Source organism: Danio rerio, chromosome 5, assembly GCF_052040795.2.
Source record: "Danio rerio strain M-AB ecotype USA chromosome 5, GRCz13ab, whole genome shotgun sequence".
Taxonomy (NCBI): Eukaryota; Metazoa; Chordata; class Actinopteri; order Cypriniformes; family Danionidae; genus Danio; species Danio rerio.
In genome coordinates this window covers 2,416,517-2,428,360 of record NC_141025.1, presented here as the reverse complement: position 1 = coordinate 2,428,360, position 11,844 = coordinate 2,416,517, and the positions used below count along the sequence as shown (strand labels likewise).

Genomic DNA, 11,844 nt, shown 5'->3' with positions numbered 1-11,844 from the left:
GTCAAATTAAGGGTACAGTTCATATATCTGACTGCTTGTATTAAAGGACAAAATTGTATTACAAAGAGTATCTAAATATTAATATTTTTATAGATTTTAATAAAATAAAAGCTATTTTGTTGTGAAATAAAATCTAATTATGTATGGAAAGCATCGTCGATGCACCGAGATATCGAATTGAACCTTATCGATGGCATGATAATCGTAACCGAACCGTGAGACCAGTGTAGGCTCACACCACTAATAAACATCAATATTTTATTTCTATTTCAGACTCACCTGGTGGGCTCTGCAGATCAAATCCAGGTCGTGTTTGTGCAGGAATTTTGCCACTACTTCAGCTCCGAATGTAAAGGAGACTCCTCTGTCGTTCTCTCCCCAGCCCAACACATCTTTATCAGGGTCTGACCACAGCAGGTCACACAGCAGACCCTGATCCGGCACGTCTGTGGGCCGCATGATCCGTCTGATCTGCTCCATAGACTGCAGATCTGGAGACAAACCTGGAGACACAAACGCTTCAGAATTCATATGCAGGACAAGTCTTCACATGAAAATTAACCAAAAATAATTAAATTCACACAATTTTTCATAAAAAATTTATTTACCTTTTATTTTTATTCACAAAAAAACTAGAGGGGGTGCGAGAGCATTCTGAAACCATTTCGTCAGTTTTAAGTAACCATGCTTTTTTATACTAGTAAAGTTGAACCCTTTCACATTTAATACAACTAACTTAAATGGGCGAGAACAGCAGGAAACAGAAAAATACAACTATAATAAATACAAAAATAAAATAATAGATTTCAAAGTAACCTAAAATGTTACTCTGTTAAATATCTAATAAGCTGTATATGTGTAGGGCTGGGTATCGCTCCAAAATTTTCGAAACCAATACTGATACCGATACCCTGAATTCGATACCGGTTTCGAAAGATACTTTTTTCGATACTTTTATTTTAAGAAATATATTTTAACAAGATTAAATAACTCATAATCTCTGAGAAACTTTGGTTTTATTTTTTCAGGATGTTTGGGACACTTTTCACAGCAGGCTCATCTCTAAGACCAATAAACAAAGGAACAAAAGCACAAAATGAACAAAGTGTAGTTAACACAATATATTAGTGCAAACAGTTTTTATAAAGTTCAAGCCGTTTTAAGTCGATCAATTTTGAATATTTGTGAGGCTTACTACTGCTTGAAGGTTTAGTTCACCCAAAGATTTTAATTCTGTCATTAATTATCTTGAAATGAAGATATTTTGGATTTAATCCAAGAGCTTTCTGATCCTCCCATAGATAAATCAATGAATAAAGTTATTTTTGTTTACTTTGCACACAGGAGTATTCTCGCAGCTTCATATAATTATGACTGTTTATCATTTTGTCTGTTTTTGGTTCCTTTAATGGGCATTGAAAAATGCATATCCAGTAAATCTAATCTTTCTCCACCGTAGAAAAAGGCAGCAAACCTTTAACAATAAAATTGTAACAGTCCTGTGGCATTCATCTTTCAGCAGGAGCAGAGACTATAACATTAATGTGAAGAAAACATAAAAGCTAAACTGTTAATGCAGCCAAGGATAAGGACATTTAAATAAGATACTCAAACCCCGTTTACACTGTCAGGTCTTGATGCACAATTCCGATTTGTTGCCTATATCAGATTTTTTTGCTTGTCCGTTTACACGTTCATTTAGGTAGTACTCATACTATCAGTGTGCCAGAGCGCGGTACACTTGTGTGCAGGGCTTAAATGAACGTGTAAACGGACAAGCAAAAAAATCTGATATAGACAACAAATCGGAATTGTGCAAAACGCGCCTAAACCTGAAACTGAAAGCAAGACGTGACTTTTATGGGGCTGTTTCATATGGATTTATTAACTGTTCAGTAAACGCAAACTGAAGTAGTTTATTAAAGACGCAAACCCCTCACTTCACGACAGCTGCGCACCTTCAGCAACCTCCTAATTGCTGCAGCACGAGGACTTTATGACTGTTTATGAGCGTCAAAAGTGGCGGATCTGTTTGGCGAGTTCTGCTATCTGTGCCAGTGTTGTTTCAGAAATGAATTGGTAAGTCCTGATTTACCCCCATGCAGTTTATGTAATGGTATGGCCCTGAATCCTTATGTGTGTGCGGACTGGTGTTGGAGAGAGTTGCTCTGTGTTGCCCACAGTGCGCGTATTATTAACGACAAAAAGCAAAAGTTACAACACGAAGTTCGCCCAACTTTAAAATGATTTTGAGGCAGAGGAGGTGGAAAAGGGCCGTCAGCTTGCGCTTATGTCTGCTCTGTTTACTTTTTGGAGCCCCAGCCATCACGCTTTAATCCTCATCAGTCACAGAGGACGACGCTTGTGGTGGGCACGTTGTTATGATGACTGCGCCGGTGTGATATGAACCGTGATCTTTTTTTACGATGACTGAACCGTCGTAAACTTTTGATTTTCAAGACAGCCTCGCTGCAGCCAATTACCAGCATTTGATCTGGGCACGTTGACAAGATTATACCCTTGGGTATCGAAATTTGGTACCGAACGAAAATGACTTTTTCGATACTCGATAGTATCGAGACGATTCGATCGGTGCTTAACAAGTATCGAACTCGATACCCAGCCCAATATATGTGAGTGTTAAAGTTTCTCCAGAACTCAATTTACTTAATCTAATTCAATTAATTTAACATTTAAAATGTAATCCAAAAATAAACATATAAACATTTACTTAAGAGTTGTTCATAGCTTGTCTTTTAGTGCCATCTGCTTTCCTAGAAAGTCTACTGGCTGTGCAGTTATTGTCAGATGAATGCACAGCTAAAGTAGTTCCGGCAGGTTTTGAGTGCATTACAGCTCCATATCACTACGCTGAATGATTAGAGCTATTTCACAACAGTCAAAAATCCACATCAAAACACAACAGAAGCAGATGTGGAGGACACTAGTGCTACACACAGGAGCAGCTTGAGGAGGACAAACACCTGACTAATGTCTGAAATACCAGAGGAGAAGCACAATAATCATCTCCGGGGTTGGCTAATCCTGCTTTAGCACATCACCACCTCAAGTGTGCGTTATTATCTGATAATTCAATGTTTTGTCATTAATTATTACTTATATAGGGCACAACTACCTTAAAACGGCAAATAAATTAATTTACATTGTATTTATTTACATCATAAATACATCTTTTTTTAAGTATTATATACAGATTATTCTAAAATATAGATATGAATAAAACTGTCAAATTTGATTTGTGTAATCAGAATATACAAATTAATTCAACTAAAGTTTGGTGTGTGTAATCAGAATATAAATATTAATAAAAGTGTAAAGTTTAGTGTGTGTGTGTGTGTGTGTGTGTGTGTGAGAGAGAGAGAAAGAGAGAGATCAGAATAAAACTAAATCTTGGTGAAGATAATTTGCCTTATGCAGAAAATGATTTAAAAATAATTTTGTGCTCGACTTGCACTGGTGACGTGACAAACTCAACCTCAGGTTTTTGCACAGTCACATGTAAAACATTTTGATAAATGCCCAACAAAGACGACCTGATAAAAATCACTGAACTTCAGTGGAAACCATAAAAAGTCATTGCAGGTGATTCCAGGTAGCAGGTGAAAGTCTCTGTGGGATGTGTGAAGATTAATCTATCACACACACAAGCATGCACGCACACACACAAAGAGCCAAATACACAGAGAGCTGAACACACACCTCCGTGACAGCAGAAGATCTTCTCGTCCACGATGGCGGCGATCGGCAGACAGTTGAAGCAGTCTGTAAAAGTCTTCCAGAGCTTGATGTTGTAGCGTCTCCTGCCTGAACACACAAACATCAGCTCAGTTTTTTGTTTGTTTACCAGAAGCTTCTATGATGAGAAATAGCACACTACAGATATTATTTTTATTAAGCTTTTACTATTTATTTTTGTTTACATTTTTTTAAAAGCTGTATTTCCATAACCAAATTTGAATTAAAAAATAATAATAATAAATAATCACTTCAAAAGAATGAACCGATTAAATTAAGTTCCTCTACACACTGTGTATTGTTTAAATTGACTATTCTTACGTTATGCTGGTGGCTGTTTTCGCCCTATTGAATTCAATTATGAGGACAATTATAAAGACACTATTTTATCCTTATGAATATTCCTATTATAAAAATAATCAAGCCTGTTGTTGGGAAAGTACTTTGAATAATTTTGACTTCAACTATATATGATGGATGGATGGATGGATGGACGGACGGACAGATAGATAGATAGATGGATAGATGGATAGAAGGATGGATAGATGGATGAATAGATGGATAGAGAGATGCATAGCGAGATAGACGGATGGACAGACAGATGGACGGATGGATAGATGGATGGATAGCTGGATGGATAGATGGATGGATAGATGGATGGATACATGGATGGATAGATGATAGAGAGATGCATAGCGAGATAGACGGATGGACAGACAGATGGACGGATGGATGGATGGATGGATGGATGGACAGATAGACGGATGGATGGATGGATAGATGGATGGATAGATGGATGGATAGATGGATGGATAGATGGATGAATAGATGGATGAATAGATGGATGGATAGATGGATAGAGAGATGCATAGCGAGATAGACGGATGGACAGACAGATAGACGGATGGACAGATGGACGGATGGATGGATGGATGGATGGACAGATGGATGGACAGATGGACGGATGGATGGATGGATAGATGGATGGATAGCTGGATGGATAGATGGATGGATAGATGCATAGCGAGATAGACGGATGGACGGACAGATGGACGGATGGATGGGTGGATAGATGGATGGATGGATGGATAGCTGGATGGATAGCTGGTTGGATAGCTGGATGGATAGCTGGATAGAGAGATGCATAGCGAGATAGACGGATGGACGGACGGACAGATGGACGGATGGATTGATAGATGGATTGATAGATAGATTGATGGATAGACAGATATAGAAGGATAGACAGACAGACAGACGGATAGACAGACAGACAGAATGCATTGTAAATGTTTCTGTAAACACAATCACCAAATACATTTTATATATTGAATGCATGTAAAGGACTTTTTGTTTTACATTTTAAAGTAAAAAGTGAAAAACGTACTTCATATGTGATTTTATATTCAAGTTAAAAATCTTAGATCAAATGTTTGATTAAAAACATAGAAATTTGAAGAAAATATTAAATCAAATTAAAAACTAATGATTTGCGACAACATAAAAACAAAAAATATGGCTAAATTAAAATTGCAAAATCTAAACATTGCATTTTCATGACTGCCGCATCTTCAAATACTGCATCCCTGCAGTGCGTGTAATATTGCGCACATATAAATCATGAAAATATTATCGTTTACAATGCATCTGGTCAATGATAGCAATTTTTTGTTTTGCTAATTTGTCTGCAGTCTCTTTAACCCAAATATATAGTTTCCTGCTCAAGATGGCGTGATTATAGCCAAGAAAGTCATTCTTTGGTTTTGGAGGAGAAACTTTAGGCCTCTTTTCAGACCAGCTATTTGGATTTACCTCCAATTTACATTTGATAAAATGAAGCATTCAGTTGATTATGTTGCAACACACCATAAGCCGGCAGCTAGCTCTCTGCAACTCTCACATAGTCGCCCACTGAAGCCAAGCAGGGCCGAGTCTGGATAGGAGACCACATGGGAAAGCCAGATTGCTGCTGGAAGTGGTGTTTGTGAGGCCCGCAGGGGGCTCAAACTGTGCTCTGTGTGGGTCCTAATGCCCCAGTATATTGATGAGGACTTTATGGCCACGTTTACACTGTCACTGTCATCTTTATGATGTCCTCCACCATTCAAAGGAATTTGTGGGTACGAGAGAGATCTACACAAGCTCTTCTTTCAGTCATTAAACCGCGGAGAAGCAGCACATTGTTGCAAGTTTAATGATGTACAGAACGGAACGCCTCAATAAATCCCATCTGCCTGTTTACATGACAGTCGCATTGTCACATATCTGATCTATATCTGATTTATTTCCACACATGAAGGAGGCCTGAAACCCATCTCTGAATATCCAAATGCATGCGTTTTTTGTGTGTTTACACAGTCATAGAACAGATCCGATCTGTGTCACATATGAGCAAAAATTGGGTGGAATTGGGTCTCATTTAACTGGCAGTGTAAACGGGCCTATACTCCTTAGTGAGCGCCGTCTTTTAAATGAGACGTTAAACTCTAGACTCTCTGTGGTCATTAAAGATCCAAATCTACCCACTGGCCTCTGTCCATCATGGCCTCCTAAACGTCCCCATATCATAATTGGCTTCATCACTCCGTCTCCTCACCACCAATCAGCTAGTGTGCAGAATGGTTGCAGTCTTGTCATGCAAGTGGATGCTGCATACTGGTGGTGAATGAGATGCCCACAAAAAAACGTGTAAAGAGCTTTAAGTGTCCAGAAAAGTGCTATATACATGTAAGGAACTATGAATTATTATTATGTTTAATATCTGATTATGTTTCATTTCTGATGATTTTTAATCATTGTTTTCTTTTACATCCATTACAGTGTCTTGGTAGGTCAAATTTTGGGTTGGGCGATGTCGACCAAATTGGCATCGTACGATGTCTAATGTGAAACATTGCGATGGATGATGGCATCATCATCATGTGAAGAGCGAGCAATGGATGGGGGGGGGGGGGTGTAGGGTGGGGGGACGGGTGACGATGGCATTGTCTAGTCACAGTCTTTTATGTTGCCATTTTCCGTTTTTGGTCTTGTTTTTATGCTGTATTTTACAATTCCCACAAATTATTGTTATATGAAGCTGTCTTTTTCTGCAAAAATCTTAAAAGCTATATTTAATTTAAAAAACTATGTACTTTGTGATAACACTAAATAAACAATACAGCATAATACAGGATGCGAGACTATTTATTTTGTCCATATAAGATATATAAATATCACACAGCCCAACATGAGCTTCATATGAGCTTATTTAAAAATGAACAGCACTGTCATGAGTGGTTAAAATGTAAATGAATAAAGAGCTCAGAGGGACGCAGTCTCCTAAAAATACACACACACACACACACACACACACACACACACACACACACACACACACACACACACACACACACACACACACACACACACACACACACACACACACACACACACACACACACACACACACACACACACACACACACACACACACACACACACACACACAAGCACTACTGCAACAGTGCTCAATAATTAATTCTGCTCTGAACGAGAGTCACATACAGTTCATCATAAAAATGTACATTTGTCTATTATTAGAGTTCAATCTGGTCCTGCATTTGCTCCTGTCCATGTGGAGGATTATTTTAATATGAGCGTCCATGATCAAGCAGGATTAGTGAGTACAATATACTGCAAGTCTGAATATTTCAATGCTCTGTGCTGTTTATTACTTTAAAAAGTAAACATGTGAAGATTAAATTAGATTCAACTTTATTGTCATTACACATGTACAACTACAAGGCAACGAAATGCAGTTCAGGTGTAACCAGCAGTGCAATAGCAGCAAGTGCAGGTTACAGGTGTAAGTTATAATTTTCATTTTCTACGTGTTTGCAAAATGGAAGTCGTATGACATCTTCCCTATCCACCTTACACTGAGAAAAGAGTGAACTTGAGGAGGTATAGCTCGGGAACTGACGGGAAAGAGCAGAGCCAAACATGAACTGACAAATCAAACGAAATAAAAATGTACAAAAAATGTTAAAAATCTCAGTGGGCAAAAGTAATGCAAAATAATTTTGCCCAAACGAAAGTAAAGCAAAAACTACGAAAATCATAATCATGTCAGCAAAATACACGAAAAACGAGATCACAGGAAGAAGCGGGCTCTCCCGCTCTTTCAGACGCCCTTTCTATATCCCCGCACCACGTCGCCAAATGATGATAGATCGGTCTCCTGACCAATCAGCTGTCGTGAAGACTTACAGAAATGACAGGCATGGAAAGAGTGAAAGAGAACAGGAGGTAGAGATGCACAGATCAGCTGAAATGACACTCGAATTTGCGGGTTCATACTAATCATCCACCCGCCCACACATATAGTTTTATATGTATCCGCACCCGATAGTCACTTTAATAACTTAATTCTTTGTTTTATGTTTTATGTATGCTTGTTTTATGTATTATAAATCAAATAAATTATTATATTATTATTATATTAAATAAATATAATAGTTTTAATTTTTGCTCTTTTCCAGAATGATCAAACTTCTGATTTATTTTAAATAGTGCCCTTCAAAATAATTATGATAATTACTGAAATTTAAAACATTTACATTATTTCTATTTTAATTTCTGTTTTTAATGTAATTGTTTACATTTTTTCATATAATTAGTCTTTTTTTTTTTTTTACAAATGTTTTTACAATAATATGGCCCTAAATTAAAAAAAGTACTGTTGTCATCTGCATTGGTTTTTCTAACATTGTTTCTCTTTTGATTTTCCTGGATTTAATTTTGGTGTTTTTATATTGATTAAATATTTTCTATTAAAGTTTGACATTAGAAAAGTATGACTATTGTTTTCAATTTGTTTTATAGGATCCAACAAAAGTAATTCTGTTTTATTATTTGCTATTTTATAGTGGTCAATAGCTAATGTTCATCCCTAACATTTTTATTAATCCAAAAAAAAAAAATAAAAAAAAAATTTTTAATTAGTCTTTGTTATTTCATTGCAAATTCCATTTTCATCATAAACATTTTAGGTAATCTGAACATATATAGACACACTTTAATAATAATCGAAACACATATATACTTTTATAATATAAACATTATATTTTACAATAAAGGTCCCCTAAAACTTCAGAAATTATTTTGTTGCCATCTTACCTTTCTGATTTTGACTTTAATGAAACAGCATTCACCTTTTTGTAAAGCTACTTTGGAACAATCCAACAATCTGCAGTTAGTGTTAAAAACTAATAAAACAAAATGTACGGTTTGTAATAGATAATTTAAAATAAGATTATGCTGACTGCTACAAATATCTTGGTATCTGGTTAGATTGTCATTTGAAACTCACTAAAGTAAATTGCTCAAAAAGGTTAAAGCCTGCAGTAGTTTTCTTTACAGAAACAAATCTTCCTTTACACCAGGGGTCACCAATCTCGGTCCTGGAGGGCCGGTGTCCCTGCAGGGTTTAGCTCCAACTTGCTTCAACACACCTGCCTGAGTGTTTCAAGTATGCATATAAGACTTTGATTAGCTGTTCAGGTGTGTTTGATTAGGGTTGGAGATAAAATCTACAGTACACCGGCCCTCCAGGAGCAAGTTTGGTTGACCCCTGCTTTACGCACTCTTCAAAGCAGCATTTGGTCAAATTAACAGTATTAACCAAATTTTGGACCATTGGGATTTATTTACAGCTTTAAAAAATTGTCATTCACAAATGTTATTTAACATGCAGCAATTGGTTTTGTTACTGGTGCACCATTTAATACTCATCACTGTCAACTGTATTCGTTACTGAATTGGCCATCTCTTCAATCACGTCAACAAATTAATTGGTTTCTGTTCATTTACAAAACTCTTATTGGGGAAAACTCCACTATATTTACAGTCACTTCTTAACATGAAGGAACCACATCGAAATCTGCACTCAAGTGGTTTTATTAACCCTTGCAAACCCAAAGTTTGCACTTTATTTGGTCGCTACTCTTCAGTTGTCTGCTGCTGATCCTCTACATTAGACCTTAAAGCTCAACACTTATTTCACTATCATCCTTTAAAAATTCAATCCAGTTAATACTCCAAGATCACTGCTGGTTTTCTTGTTTTTCCTTGGTTTTTTATGTTAGTATCTGCTTGCTTTGTGCTGCTTTTTAGCTTGTCTCTTGGCCAGGTTGTCATTGTTAATGAGAGCTGGTTCTCAATTGACTCATCTGATTAAATAAAGTTATTAACAAGAACTATTGTGAAAAGAGCTGCACAAATAAGCTTGAATTAAAACTGCTTTCATTTGTGTGGCACTATAATGTAGGTGTCCACTTACATTCGTCGTAGAAGCCGTAGATGCGGTTGATGGAGGCGCACTCGTGATTCCCCCTCAGCAGAAAGAAGTTCTCCGGGTATTTGATCTTGTAGGCCAGCAGCAGACAGATGGTCTCCAGAGACTGCTTCCCTCGGTCAACATAATCTCCCAGGAACAGGTAATTACTCTCAGGTGGGTATCCTCCATACTCGAAGAGCCGGAGCAGGTCATAGTACTGACCGTGGATGTCGCCTGTGTGGACACCAGTGCATATTATTCACTACACTACACTCAAAACGAGCATTTACATGTAGATTACCTGTACAGAAACTACTAAAACTTGAATTTATAAAACTATATAGCCACTCTTAAAATATAAACGTGTATAAATGTAACGGAGGTCACCTAGTGAAGTGATTTCAAAAGGTGCTCTAGCGACAGACACTAGAGTCCATGGTTTTAAGCCCTACTTGTTAGTGCAAGCAACTCCCATACAAAGAATCGATGGTTCGATCCCAGCTCAGATCGGGAACAGGTGGGGGGGCTCGTTCGGGATGGGAGTGAGGTTTAGGTGGGTGAGTGTAACGGAGGCCAGCTAGTGAAGTGCTGTGCAGAAAAAAACCTCACTCCTTTGACCACTAAAGGTGCTATAGTGATAGATAGGCAAGACCCCATGGTCTTTAGCCTCCTTGCTACAGCAACCGACTCCTATACAAATAATCACCTGTGCGATCACAGCTCAAAACGAGATGGGTGTGGTAGGACCGGTGAGTTACATGTGTGGGGGCTCATCTGGGATGACAAACAAATGTAATTTAGAAATCTATATAGGCAAACATTTATAATATTATTAGGTATGCTCCATTCGATTGACCGGAGATCGTTATTGCCCGATCATTACATTTCATGACTCAAACCATACTCGCAGATCAAGCCAATCTCATGAACTGATCGCAAGTGTTTGTTTACGGGTTTACGAGCAGAGGAAGATGAACGCGAGCTCATCAGCAGTACTACAACACGTGAAGAGGTAAATGATGCGTGGGCGTGAGCGGTCGATGTGCTAAAATATAAATAAATGTGGTGTGACCTCTGTTTATACAATTTATTAGTGTGAGTGAAGTTCTCTTTGTTGCTACTGTATATCCAGTACTTCAAGCTGCTGAGACACGAGCGGAACAAACACCCCTATCTAGTATCCAACCGTATGAGCTCTGCCAGAAGCTCAGCGAGTCTTACGCATATGCATAGCAGCACCGTGACACCTGCAATTCATGGCGACGAGAGTGAATGAGTAAGAGAACAGATTACGAGAGGCACAGTGATGCTCTATTTATTTAACCTAATAAATGTAATGCTTAGAGCAGTAAAGATATCTCAAGCATAAGGCTCCTTCTCTTTCATCTAGCAATCGAGCTGCTGTGAGACTCTCGGAGCTGCGATCATTGTGCTGTCATCAATAGTTGGACAGGTGGGTGATGTCCAAACATGACTTGTCCACACAAGGGCTGTAACGTTACACCAAACCCACGATTCGGTTCGTATCACGATTTTTGACCCACGATTCGGTTCATATCACAAATTTTTTTTTTTCGTGTGGGGTGGGAAAAAAAAGATTTTTAAAACTATTTTTTATTAAATAACATTTGAAAAATCTTTATAAACTGAACATCAAAGAACAATATTAACTATGCAAATTATTAACAATATAAATAGCCATATATAAAATAAATAAATAGCCAAAGCTATATCACTTCTGTTTTCTTTGTAACAAAATACTGTTGAAAAAC

At 37.6% G+C, this 11,844-nt stretch overlaps 1 protein-coding gene and 1 long non-coding RNA gene across 4 annotated transcripts in view; both read right to left on the bottom strand.

Moving 5' to 3' along the window:
* Positions 1–11,844, bottom strand: part of LOC147843774 (uncharacterized) — a 321,977-nt gene that overhangs the window by 165,979 nt on the left and 144,154 nt on the right. The gene's annotated exons all lie outside the window — the stretch shown is intronic.
* ppp1cc (protein phosphatase 1, catalytic subunit, gamma isozyme) overlaps positions 1–11,844 on the bottom strand; it is a 39,053-nt gene that overhangs the window by 7,820 nt on the left and 19,389 nt on the right. Inside the window, exons 3-5 of one of the 3 annotated variants that reach the window (XM_087253247.1) lie at positions 10,076–10,306; positions 3,721–3,825; positions 280–503 (exon numbers count right to left, since the gene is read on the bottom strand). In XM_087253247.1, coding sequence (XP_087109373.1) covers positions 280–503; positions 3,721–3,825; positions 10,076–10,306 — 560 coding nt within the window. Of the gene's footprint in view, positions 1–279; positions 504–590; positions 849–1,026; positions 1,660–2,037; positions 3,826–10,075; positions 10,307–11,844 lie in introns of those variants that run through there. The other 2 variants (XR_015490784.1, XR_015490785.1) reach the window with 2 other exon arrangements.